Here is a 13,063-nt window from a genome sequence, read left to right as displayed (position 1 = left end):
TTACGCTCATTACTTTAACATTTTTATAAAATCTGTGTTTTTTGGCTACGGGAAAACGGCTGTATCTTCTGATACACAAAAGCTTTTGACTTTTTTTTTTTTTAGTAAGTAGCAGAAGGTTTGGCGAATTCCAACGATGCCAAATTTATTGCCTTACTGAAACATTAAGACCACGAATTTTTAAAAAAACTACAGTTTTACTTAAAAAAATGTACAAAATGTTCGGAACATTTTGTAATGACGCAACTCTATTGGTTAATTAGGGTGTTTCCACGAGCAGTAGGTAATTTTATGGCCTCTTTTTAAAGCTGTCTGAATTCTGTTAACTCAAACGTTGTTTTTGTACTCGTTCTGTACGCAACTATATCAATATGTCTGGACGCGGAAAAGGAGGTAAAGGATTGGGAAAAGGAGGTGCTAAACGTCACCGAAAAATTCTTCGTGATAACATTCAGGGAATCACAAAACCTGCTATTCGGCGTCTTGCTCGACGAGGTGGTGTCAAACGTATCTCTGGCCTTATCTATGAGGAAACCAGAGGTGTACTGAAGGTTTTCTTAGAGAATGTTATTCGTGATGCTGTAACCTACACAGAGCACGCTAAACGCAAGACCGTTACCGCTATGGATGTTGTTTATGCCTTAAAACGTCAAGGAAGAACTCTTTACGGATTCGGAGGTTAAGCGTTGTCATTGCTCAACAAAAACGGCTATTTTTATAGCCACAAATCTTTTAAAACATTACTTTGTGCACGCTTCCAAATTACACAATGTGTAAAGTCTTGTCACAGTTACATTTATTGCTATACGATACTATGTCATATATGACACAAAAAAAATTTAGAAATACTTTGTAGGGTTAATTTGCCTGGGAGTGTTTCCGTGAAAAGCTGGGTTAAGTTAAATGTAAGCAATAACATGGATCAATGTACTTGTCTTTTCTGCAAGTACAGCTAATAATACGTATGAAAAGTGAAGCTAATCCACACACACATGGGGAAGTATTTTAAATGTAGGCTAGTGTTCTTAAGCACATTATTTAGAAGTTTTATTAACTTCGGTTAACTTGTAGTGACGCCAAGTAAATGTTTTTTTAAAGATGTGTGGTCTTAAAAAAGACCGTTTGTGTTTGGTAGACGTTGGTTTACTTGCTGCTTGTGTATTTTGTGACGGCTTTTGTTCCTTCACTGACTGCGTGTTTTGCAAGTTCTCCAGGCAAGAGAAGACGTACTGCGGTTTGAATTTCACGAGAAGAGATGGTCGACTTTTTGTTTTGAAGAGCCAAACGCGAAGCTTCGGAAGCAATGCGCTCAAAGATGTCGTTGACAAATGAGTTCATGATGCTCATAGCTTTGCTTGAAACTCCGACATCTGGGTGAACTTGTTTCAAAACATTGTAGATGTAAATAGCATAACTTTCCTTTCTCTTTCTCTTGCGTTTCTTTTCACCAGTTCCACCAATCTTTCCTCCTTTTTTGCCGGCTCTTTTTTCACCTTTCTTGGCTACTTTAGGTGCCTGTTTTCCTCCTTTAGCTGCTGCGTCAGACATGGTTAAAAATTTTTGCTACTTAACTTGTAAATAAGCATTAAACTGCAAGTCAAAACTTTTTGTTTATAAGTAAAAAAATCGGATCGAATTCGATCCGAAAACGCCGATACGCAATTTAATTGGTTAAAAAAAAAATCTTTTGTTTAATACTTAATTATGATTGGTTAAAAAAACATGATTTCGATCCTATTTTTATGATGAAAAAACGAGTAAAGTTTATTTCGTTAACACTTACGTTAAATATTCGTACGTTTTTGTATTAACTTACAAATCAAATCGCAGTTATGTCTGGACGTGGAAAAGGTGGAAAAGCTAAGGCTAAAGCCAAGACAAGATCCTCAAGAGCTGGACTTCAATTTCCAGTCGGTAGAGTGCATAGATTCCTTCGTAGAGGGCACTATGCTAACCGAATTGGATCTGGAGCACCAGTTTACTTAGCAGCCGTCTTGGAATATTTATCTGCTGAGATATTGGAGTTGGCTGGTAACGCAGCAAGAGACAACAAAAAAGCTAGGATTATTCCAAGACATTTACAATTGGCTGTTCGTAATGATGAAGAATTAAACAAACTTTTGAGCGGTGTAACCATTGCAGCTGGTGGTGTTTTGCCAAACATTCAAGCTGTCTTACTCCCAAAGAAGAACGACAAAGGACAGAAGAAGTAAACCGCTACACTCAGAAAACAACGGCTATTTTTATAGCCACACATCTTTAAAAAAACATTGTTTTTTTCACAAAACTATAACCTTAAAGTCTAATAGATAATCCATGCATACGCCTTGTCCTAAGTAACTCAAAGAAATTAAATAAAAAAATTTGATCACAACGTCAAAATAAATTGCACGTATTTGCACCTACTAATGTCTACGGCCATACCACGATGAACACACCCGTTCTCGTCTGATCACGGAAGTTAAGCATCGTCGGGCCGGGATAGTACTTGGATGGGGGGACCGCCTGGGAACTCCCGGTGTCGTAGGCTTTTCATTTTCATTTGCTGTGATATATTTCTTGTTATAACAATTAAGGAACGTGGCGGTTGTTGAAAGTGTTTCCTATGACATTTTCCTACGACATTTTCAGGTGATAGTACGAGAAAAAAGAGCTTTCAAATGCATACAAACTCGATCTATTGCCGATCATCCAATAACCCTGACGGAATGGCAAATAAAATAAAATTCCGCCGCCTTCCGAGGACTTATATCGCAATCACGTTTCGTAACAGCCAAGCGAGGTTTTACCTTAGCGTTTAAGTCACCACCGACATTTGGCCGCGCAACTTTTCTAAGCTCATTCATTTTGACTTAAGGAGGGGGCGAGCGCGGACGCAGGCCCCCACTACCAGAAATTGTACGGTCGAGTTACTGACGTTTGCAGTAATCGCAGAGGTCAGCCCAAGCGTAGTGCAATGCAAGAGCCTCACTCTGGAAGAAAACCCTCATTGATCAGTCTTTACTTCCCCGTCAGGTAAGTATGAGTTGGAACTGCACCGTAGCATGAGGGTACCCTTCAAAGTTTGTTAATGCTTGTGGCTTGAGTGTGTTATAAACTGCCGTGTCGCGGGGCATAGGCTGTATTCTCCCCCAGTGTACGCGTTTTGTTCCCGCCGTAGACTATGCAGAGTGCCGTCGGAAAGAGGACTGCTATTATTCTTTTATTGCTTATGTGGGCCGCCATCGGTAATAGTGCAACACCAAGGCAACCCGTGGTCACGGCGTGAATGAATCCACCTCCATGACCCAAGGCCAAAAATCAGATTAATATACTGACCATTCAGAGAATGGCCTACCAGATATTAAACTGATAAGAACAGATACTACACTTGATCTTAGCCATTAGGCCGAGAAGCGATAAAGAACAAGCGTTGCCATGATAGGCATCGTCCACACACCGTAACTGCTTGTGGAGCATGTCACGTTACTGTAAAGCTTACAACTGTCACCGCGTACGGATGGACGGCGACATAGTAAAAATCACGGCTGTTGATTTAGCCGTAGGATGGAGAGCGACTGTAGCGAGTGGATGGTAACTTACATGAATGCTAACAAAGGCGACGATACTAAGTGCGTGATATTACTTTCCAATATGTCTGCGTACATTCCGTTTATCAACGCATTACGCCAGAACGTGCGCGCGCGTTACACAGTAGACCATGCAGCCGAAATGCGACAGTGCGACCCTGCCAGGAGTCGAACCTGGAATCCCCTGATTCGTAGTCAGATGCCTTATCCATTGGGCCACAGGGCCATGCTTATGACTTCGCCCCATCGTCATTTTGGCTTGCGCATTCGTTTTACTTACGACAGAATTCTTCGTGTTTGTAGCCATGAAAGAAAGGGACTTCTGTGAGTGAATTTTTTTACTGTGGTCTAATAAAAAAGTCGAAACGCAGTGCCCAATATATGAATTGCTCCTAATAGCCGGAAACAGGCCGTGTCGATGATGTAGGCCGACATACGCAACGCAAACCAAAGAACGCTTTATGAAAATCCTAACACGAGCGCGGAAGAAGCCCAAATTAACAGACTAGATGTAATGCTGAAGACCTCAAACTCCAGCAGCTTCTCTTGCAGACTATTGCGTCGTACTACAAATAAAAATTAACATGCTTTCGCATAGTCGCGGCACCCAAAACGGACATTATACGATGTACAGAAACACACATTTCTGTTTTCGCGCCAAATCAATTCCCGGGAGTGGTACTTTTACGTCCGCATACTTCGCACCGTCTTAAATTATATCTCATTTACACGGTAATGTTTAGTATACTTCTACTGTGATAACAAGCATCGTTTATCGTTGGATTGTTGTAAGAAAACATTAAAAATGAGTGAAGCAGCTTCTCCAAAGAAAATCGCACCCAAGAAGAAACCTGCTGCAAAGAAGACAGCTGATCACCCTAAATATGTGGACATGATCAAGGCTGCTATCGCTACCCTAAAGGAACGCGGTGGTTCATCTCGCCAAGCTATTACAAAATATATTCATGCAAATTACAAAGTTGCTGAAAACTCAGATCATCATCTGAAAATGGCTCTTAAACGAGGAGTAACATCAGGCGATTTGATTCAAACTAAAGGCACTGGTGCTTCTGGATCATTCAAGCTAGGTCAGGTAAAAAAAGAAAAACCTAAGAAAAAGGCCGCAGCAAAAAAGCCAACGGCAAAGAAGCCTACTGCAAAGAAAAGTACACCAAAAAAGAAGCCAGCAAAGAAGAGCACGCCAAAGAAAGCAGCAAAGAAGCCTGCCACAAAGAAAGCCTCGGCTAAGAAACCAGCAGCTAAGAAACCCACAAAGAAGCCTGTTGCTAAAAAACCTGCAGCAAAGAAGGTCAAAAAGACTCCCAAAAAGGCAGCAAAGAAGACCGCAAAAAAATAATTTGTGTGTATCTGGCTATTACATTAACAAACGGCTATTTTTATAGCCACACATTTACAAAAAAACATTATCTTGGTACAAAGTTAAACTTGTTTAAGTCACTTAAACAGTTAAAAAAGAGTAAATTTAAGATTAGATTCCCTAAGTTTAAGTATTTTCGTTTTTAAATTTCTTATTTTCTTGCTTTTACTTTTCTTGCCCTTCATATTTTTAACATTGTCAAACTTTATGTAGCATAAAATTTTTATGTAGCATAAAATTTAAACAGAAAGCAGGACAAAGTTTGATATAAAAAGCTAGCCGTAATATTTTTTATGGATGTGTGGCTATAAAAATAGCCGTTTTTTGTTTGGTAAGATGCTTAGGCACGTTCCCCACGAATTCTTCTTGCCAACTGGATGTCTTTAGGCATGATTGTAACTCGTTTTGCGTGAATGGCACACAAGTTAGTATCCTCGAACAAGCCAACAAGGTACGCTTCAGAAGCCTCTTGCAGAGCCATAACGGCTGTGCTCTGGAATCGCAGATCTGTTTTGAAGTCCTGAGCAATTTCTCGCACAAGACGCTGGAAAGGCAACTTGCGGATCAAGAGCTCGGTTGACTTCTGGTATCTTCTGATTTCTCTGAGAGCAACTGTACCAGGTCTGTAACGATGTGGTTTTTTCACTCCTCCAGTAGCTGGTGCGCTTTTCCTCGCAGCTTTAGTGGCGAGTTGTTTTCGTGGAGCCTTTCCTCCAGTAGATTTACGTGCAGTTTGCTTTGTACGAGCCATATTTTAAGAAGTCGATGTAGTACGGATACACAAGACGGTCTAAAATGCACTATCGCGCCAAAGTTTTATTTCTCATATTGATTGACAGCTAAGTATTGATTGACAGCTAAGGTTCAAAACAAACCATTTGATTGGTGCTAAGAAAGTAATTCTGATTGCTGCATAATGACATTACGCTCATTACTTTAACATTTTTATAAAATCTGTGTTTTTTAGGCTACGGAAAACGGCTGTATCTTCTGATACACAAAAGCTTTGACTTTTTTTTTTTTTAGTAAGTAGCAGAAGGTTTGGCGAATTCCAACGATGCCAAATTTATTGCCTACTGAAACATTAAGACCACGAATTTTTAAAAAAACTACAGTTTTACTTAAAAAAATGTACAAAATGTTCGGAACATTTTGTAATGACGCAACTCTATTGTTAATTAGGGTGTTTCCACGTAGCAGTAGGTAATTTTATGGCCTCTTTTTAAAGCTGTCTGAATTCTGTTAACTCAAACGTTGTTTTGTACTCGTTCTGTACGCAACTATATCAATATGTCTGGACGCGGAAAAGGAGGTAAAGGATTGGGAAAAGGAGTGCTAAACGCACCGAAAAATTCTTCGTGATAACATTCAGGGAATCACAAAACCTGCTATTCGACGTCTTGCTCGACGAGGTGGTGTCAAACGTATCTCTGGCCTTATCTATGAGGAAACCAGAGGTGTACTGAAGGTTTTCTTAGAGAATGTTATTCGTGATGCTGTAACCTACACAGAGCACGCTAACGCAAGACCGTTACCGCTAGGATGTTGTTTATGCCTTAAAACGTCAAGGAAGAACTCTTTACGGATTCGGAGGTTAGCGTTGTCATTGCTCACAAAAACGGCTATATTTTATAGCCACAAATCTTTAAAACATTACTTTGTGCACGCTTCCAAATTACACAATGTGTAAAGTCTTGTCACAGTTACATTTATTGCTATACGATACTAGTCATATATGACACAAAAAAAATTAGAAATACTTTGTAGGGTTAATTTGCCTGAGTGTTCCGTGAAAAGCTGGTTAAGTTAAATGTAAGCAATAACATGGATCAATGTTACTTGTCTTTTCTGCAAGTACAGCTAATAATACGTATGAAAAGTGAAGCTAATCCACACACACACATGGGGAAGTATTTTAAATGTAGCTAGTGTTCTTAAGCACATTATTTAGAAGTTTTATTAACTTCGGTTAACTTGTAGTGACGCCAAGTAAATGTTTTTTTTAAAGATGTGTGGTCTTAAAAAAAGACCGTTTGTGTTTGGTATACGTTGGTTTACTTGCTGCTTGTGTATTTTGTGACGGCTTTTGTTCCTTCACTGACTGCGTGTTTTGCAAGTTCTCCAGGCAAGAGAAGACGTACTGCGGTTTGAATTTCACGAGAAGAGATGTCGACTTTTTGTTTTGAAGAGCCAAACGCGAAGCTTCGGAAGCAATGCGCTCAAAGATGTCGTTGACAATGAGTTCATGATGCTCATAGCTTTGCTTGAAACTCCGACATCTGGGTGAACTTGTTTCAAAACATTGTAGATGTAAATAGCATAACTTTCCTTTCTCTTTCTCTTGCGTTTCTTTTCACCAGTTCCACCAATCTTTCCTCTTTTTTGCGGCTCTTTTTTCACCTTTCTTGGCTACTTTAGGTGCCTGTTTCCTCCTTTAGCTGCTGCGTCAGACATGGTTAAAAATTTTTGCTACTTAACTTGTAAATAAGCATTAAACTGCAAGTCAAAACTTTTTGTTTACTAAGTCAAAAAAATCGGATCGATTCGATCCGAAAACAGCGATACGCAATTTAATTGGTTAAAAAAAAAATCTTTTGTTTAATACTTAATATATGATTGGTTAAAAAAACATGATTTCGATCCTATTTTATGATGAAAAAACGAGTAAAGTTTATTTCGTTAACACTTACGTAAATATTCGTACGTTTTTGTATTAACTTACAAATCAAATCGCATTTATGTCTGGACGTGGAAAAGTGGAAAAGCTAAGGCTAAAGCCAAGACAAGATCCTCAAGAGCTGGACTTCAATTTCCAGTCGGTAGAGTGCATAGATTCCTTCGTAGAGGGCACTATGCTAACCGAATTGATCTGGAGCACCAGTTTACTTAGCAGCCGTCTTGGAATATTTATCTGCTGAGATATTGGAGTTGGCTGGTAACGCAGCAAGAGACAACAAAAAAGCTAGATTATTCCAAGACATTTACAATTGGCTGTTCGTAATGATGAAGAATTAAACAAACTTTTGAGCGGTGTAACCATTGCAGCTGGTGGTGTTTTGCCAAACATTCAAGCTGTCTTACTCCCAAAGAAGAACGACAAAGGACAGAAGAAGTAAACCGCTACACTCAGAAAACAACGCTATTTTTATAGCCACACATCTTTAAAAAAACATTGTTTTTTTCACAAAACTATAACCTTAAAGTCTAATAGATAATCCATGCATACGCCTTGTCCTAAGTAACTCAAAGAAATTAAATAAAAAAATTTGATCACAACGTCAAAATAAATTGCACGTATTTGCCCCTACTAATGTCTACGGCCATTACCACGATGAACACACCCGTTCTCGTCTGATCACGGAAGTTAAGCATCGTCGGGCCGGGATAGTACTTGGATGGGGACCGCCTGGGAACTCCCGGTGTCGTAGGCTTTTCATTTTCATTTGTTGCCTTTTCATTTCAATGGTGCTGTGATATATTTCTTGTTATAAACAATTAAGGAACGTGGCGGTTGTTGAAAGTGTTTCCTATGACATTTTCCTACGACATTTTCAGGTGATAGTACGAGAAAAAAGAGCTTTCAAATGCATACAAACTCGATCTATTGCCGATCATCCAATAACCCTGACGGAATGGCAAATAAAATAAAATTCCGCCGCCTTCCGAGGACTTATATCGCAATCACGTTTCGTAACAGCCAAGCGAGGTTTTACCTTAGCGTTTAAGTCACCACCGACATTTGGCCGCGCAACTTTTCTAAGCTCATTCATTTTGAATTAAGGAGGGGCGAGCGCGGACGCAGGCCCCCACTACCAGAAATTGTACGGTCGAGTTACTGACGTTTGCAGTAATCGCAGAGGTCAGCCCAAGCGTAGTGCAATGCAAGAGCCTCACTCTGGAAGAAAACCCTCATTGATCAGTCTTTACTTCCCCGTCAGGTAAGTATGAGTTGGGAACTGCACCGTAGCATGAGGGTACCCTTCAAAGTTTGTTAATGCTTGTGGCTTGAGTGTGTTATAAACTGCCGTGTCGCGGGGCATAGGCTGTATTCTCCCCCAGTGTACGCGTTTTGTTCCCGCCGTAGACTATGCAGAGTGCCGTCGGAAAGAGGACTGCTATTATTCTTTTATTGCTTATGTGGGCCGCCATCGGTAATAGTGCAACACCAGGCAACCCGTGGTCACGGCGTGAATGAATCCACCTCCATGACCCAAGGCCAAAAATCAGATTAATATACTGACCATTCAGAGAATGCCTACCAGATATTAAACTGATAAGAACAGATACTACACTTGATCTTAGCCATTAGGCCGAGAAGCGATAAAGAACAAGCGTTGCCATGATAGGCATCGTCCACACACCGTAACTGCTTGTGGAGCATGTCACGTTACTGTAAAGCTTACAACTGTCACCGCGTACGGATGGACGGCGACATAGTAAAAATCACGGCTGTTGATTTAGCCGTAGATGGAGAGCGACTGTAGCGAGTGGATGGTAACTTACATGAATGCTAACAAAGGCGACGATACTAAGTGCGTGATATTACTTTCCAATATGACTGCGTACATTCCGTTTATCAACGCATTACGCCAGAACGTGCGCGCGCGTTACACAGTAGACCATGCAGCCGAAATGCGACAGTGCGACCCTGCCAGGAGTCGAACCTGGAATCCCCTGATTCGTAGTCAGATGCCTTATCATTGGGCCACAGGGCGATGCTTATGACTTCGCCCCATCGTTATTTTGGCTTGCGCATTCGTTTTACTTACGACAGAATTCTTCGTGTTTGTAGCCATGAAAGAAAGGGGACTTCTGTGAGTGAATTTTTTTACTGTGGTCTAATAAAAAAGTCGAAACGCAGTGCCCAATATATGAATTGCTCCTAATAGCCGGAAACAGGCCGTGTCGATGATGTAGGCCGACATACGCAACGCAAACCAAAGAACGCTTTATGAAAATCCTAACACGGGCGCGGAAGAAGCCCAAATTAACAGAGTAGATGTAATGCTGAAGACCTCAAACTCCAGCAGCTTCTCTTTCAGACTATTGCGTCGTGCTACAAAATAAAAATTAACATGCTTTCGCATAGGTCGCGGCTCCCAAAACGGACATTATACGATGTACAGAAACACACATTTCTGTTTTCGCGCCAAATCAATTCCCGGAGTGGTACTTTTACGTCCGCATACTTCGCACCGTCTTAAATTATATCTCATTTACACGGTAATGTTTAGTATACTTCTACTGTGATAACAAGCATCGTTTATCGTTGGATTGTTGTAAGAAAACATTAAAAATGAGTGAAGCAGCTTCTCCAAAGAAAATCGCACCCAAGAAGAAACCTGCTGCAAAGAAGACAGCTGATCACCCTAAATATGTGGACATGATCAAGGCTGCTATCGCTACCTAAAGGAACGCGGTGGTTCATCTCGCCAAGCTATTACAAAATATATTCATGCAAATTACAAAGTTGCTGAAAACCTCAGATCATCATCTGAAAATGGCTCTTAAACGAGGAGTAACATCAGGCGATTTGATTCAAACTAAAGGCACTGGTGCTTCTGGATCATTCAAGCTAGGTCAGGTAAAAAAAGAAAAACCTAAGAAAAAGGCCGCAGCAAAAAAGCCAACGGCAAAGAAGCCTACTGCAAAGAAAAGTACACCAAAAAAGAAGCCAGCAAAGAAGAGCACGCCAAGAAAGCAGCAAAGAAGCCTGCCACAAAGAAAGCCTCGGCTAAGAAACCAGCAGCTAAGAAACCCACAAAGAAGCCTGTTGCTAAAAAACCTGCAGCAAAGAAGGTCAAAAAGACTCCCAAAAAGGCAGCAAAGAAGACCGCAAAAAAATAATTTGTGTGTATCTGGCTATTACATTAACAAACGGCTATTTTTATAGCCACACATTTACAAAAAAACATTATCTTGGTACAAAGTTAAACTTGTTTAAGTCACTTAAACAGTTAAAAAAGAGTAATTTTAAGATTAGATTCCCTAAGTTTAAGTATTTTCGTTTTAAATTTCTTATTTTCCTTGCTTTTACTTTTCTGCCCTTCATATTTTTTAACATTGTCAAACTTTATGTAGCATAAAATTTTTATGTAGCATAAAATTTAAACAGAAAGCAGAACAAAGTTTGATATAAAAAGCTAGCCGTAATATTTTTTATGGATGTGTGGCTATAAAAATAGCCGTTTTTTGTTTGGTAAGATGCTTAGGCACGTTCCCCACGAATTCTTCTTGCCAACTGGATGTCTTTAGGCATGATTGTAACTCGTTTTGCGTGAATGGCACACAAGTTAGTATCCTCGAACAAGCCAACAAGGTACGCTTCAGAAGCCTCTTGCAGAGCCATAACGGCTGTGCTCTGGAATCGCAGATCTGTTTTGAAGTCCTGAGCAATTTCTCGCACAAGACGCTGGAAAGGCAACTTGCGGATCAAGAGCTCGGTTGACTTCTGGTATCTTCTGATTTCTCTGAGAGCAACTGTACCAGGTCTGTAACGATGTGGTTTTTTCACTCCTCCAGTAGCTGGTGCGCTTTTCCTCGCAGCTTTAGTGGCGAGTTGTTTTCGTGGAGCCTTTCCTCCAGTAGATTTACGTGCAGTTTGCTTTGTACGAGCCATATTTTAAGAAGTCGATGTAGTACGGATACACAAGACGGTCTAAAATGCACTATCGCGCCAAAGTTTTATTTCTCATATTGATTGACAGCTAAGGTTCAAAACAAACCATTTGATTGGTGCTAAGAAAGTAATTTCTGATTGGCTGCATAATGACATTACGCTCATTACTTTAACATTTTTATAAAATCTGTGTTTTTTGGCTACGGGAAAACGGCTGTATCTTCTGATACACAAAAGCTTTTGACTTTTTTTTTTTTTAGTAAGTAGCAGAAGGTTTGGCGAATTCCAACGATGCCAAATTTATTGCCTTACTGAAACATTAAGACCACGAATTTTTAAAAAAACTACAGTTTTACTTAAAAAAATGTACAAAATGTTCGGAACATTTTGTAATGACGCAACTCTATTGTTAATTAGGGTGTTTCCACGAGCAGTAGGTAATTTTATGGCCTCTTTTTAAAGCTGTCTGAATTCTGTTAACTCAAACGTTGTTTTTGTACTCGTTCTGTACGCAACTATATCAATATGTCTGGACGCGGAAAAGGAGGTAAAGGATTGGGAAAAGGAGTGCTAAACGTCACCGAAAAATTCTTCGTGATAACATTCAGGAATCACAAAACCTGCTATTCGACGTCTTGCTCGACGAGGTGGTGTCAAACGTATCTCTGGCCTTATCTATGAGGAAACCAGAGGTGTACTGAAGGTTTTCTTAGAGAATGTTATTCGTGATGCTGTAACCTACACAGAGCACGCTAAACGCAAGACCGTTACCGCTATGGATGTTGTTTATGCCTTAAAACGTCAAGGAAGAACTCTTTACGGATTCGGAGGTTAAGCGTTGTCATTGCTCAACAAAAACGGCTATTTTTATAGCCACAAATCTTTTAAAACATTACTTTGTGCACGCTTCCAAATTACACAATGTGTAAAGTCTTGTCACAGTTACATTTATTGCTATACGATACTATGTCATATATGACACAAAAAAAATTTAGAAATACTTTGTAGGGTTAATTTGCCTGGGAGTGTTTCCGTGAAAAGCTGGGTTAAGTTAAATGTAAGCAATAACATGGATCAATGTACTTGTCTTTTCTGCAAGTACAGCTAATAATACGTATGAAAAGTGAAGCTAATCCACACACACACATGGGGAAGTATTTTAAATGTAGGCTAGTGTTCTTAAGCACATTATTTAGAAGTTTTATTAACTTCGGTTAACTTGTAGTGACGCCAAGTAAATGTTTTTTTAAAGATGTGTGGTCTTAAAAAAGACCGTTTTTACTTGCTGCTTGTGTATTTTGTGACGGCTTTTGTTCCTTCACTGACTGCGTGTTTTGCAAGTTCTCCAGGCAAGAGAAGACGTACTGCGGTTTGAATTTCACGAGAAGAGATGGTCGACTTTTTGTTTTGAAGAGCCAAACGCGAAGCTTCGGAAGCAATGCGCTCAAAGATGTCGTTGACAAATGAGTTCATGATGCTCATAGCTTTGCTTGAAAC

The 13,063-nt window shown here is 40.0% G+C and overlaps 2 protein-coding genes, 6 non-coding genes and 3 pseudogenes across 8 annotated transcripts; 6 read left to right on the top strand and 5 right to left on the bottom strand.

The window, feature by feature from the left end:
* Positions 1-10,423, bottom strand: part of LOC130657098 (histone H1-delta-like) — a 16,034-nt pseudogene extending 5,611 nt beyond the window's left edge.
* LOC130657113 (histone H4-like) lies at positions 10-6,545 on the top strand (annotated as a pseudogene).
* LOC130657111 (histone H4) lies at positions 282-834 on the top strand. Its single transcript, XM_057460080.1, has one exon. The coding sequence runs from the start codon at positions 372-374 to the stop codon at positions 681-683; it is 312 nt and encodes a 103-aa protein (XP_057316063.1). The 5' UTR covers positions 282-371; the 3' UTR covers positions 684-834.
* Positions 2,411-2,530, top strand: LOC130659214 (5S ribosomal RNA). Its single transcript, XR_008986426.1, has one exon. It is a non-coding gene; the product is annotated as a 5S ribosomal RNA (ribosomal RNA).
* LOC130659444 (U1 spliceosomal RNA) lies at positions 2,859-3,023 on the bottom strand. The gene has a single exon (XR_008986650.1). It is a non-coding gene; the product is annotated as a U1 spliceosomal RNA (small nuclear RNA).
* On the bottom strand, positions 3,209-3,400 carry LOC130660499 (U2 spliceosomal RNA). Its single transcript, XR_008987696.1, has one exon. It is a non-coding gene; the product is annotated as a U2 spliceosomal RNA (small nuclear RNA).
* LOC130657104 (histone H1-delta-like) lies at positions 4,331-4,978 on the top strand. Its single transcript, XM_057460074.1, has one exon. It carries the CDS (start codon positions 4,375-4,377, stop codon positions 4,924-4,926), a length of 552 nt encoding a protein of 183 aa, XP_057316057.1. The 5' UTR covers positions 4,331-4,374; the 3' UTR covers positions 4,927-4,978.
* On the top strand, positions 8,260-8,378 carry LOC130659415 (5S ribosomal RNA). The gene has a single exon (XR_008986626.1). It is a non-coding gene; the product is annotated as a 5S ribosomal RNA (ribosomal RNA).
* LOC130660416 (U1 spliceosomal RNA) lies at positions 8,729-8,893 on the bottom strand. The gene has a single exon (XR_008987616.1). It is a non-coding gene; the product is annotated as a U1 spliceosomal RNA (small nuclear RNA).
* LOC130661519 (U2 spliceosomal RNA) lies at positions 9,080-9,269 on the bottom strand. Its single transcript, XR_008988708.1, has one exon. It is a non-coding gene; the product is annotated as a U2 spliceosomal RNA (small nuclear RNA).
* A 1,653-nt stretch (positions 10,424-12,076) lies between the features above and the next one.
* Positions 12,077-12,542, top strand: LOC130657118 (histone H4-like; annotated as a pseudogene).
* The last annotated feature ends 521 nt before the right edge of the window (positions 12,543-13,063 follow it).

This window comes from Hydractinia symbiolongicarpus, chromosome 9, assembly GCF_029227915.1.
Source record: "Hydractinia symbiolongicarpus strain clone_291-10 chromosome 9, HSymV2.1, whole genome shotgun sequence".
Classification (NCBI taxonomy): Eukaryota; Metazoa; Cnidaria; class Hydrozoa; order Anthoathecata; family Hydractiniidae; genus Hydractinia; species Hydractinia symbiolongicarpus.
This window is presented reverse-complemented; position numbering and strand designations above follow the sequence as displayed.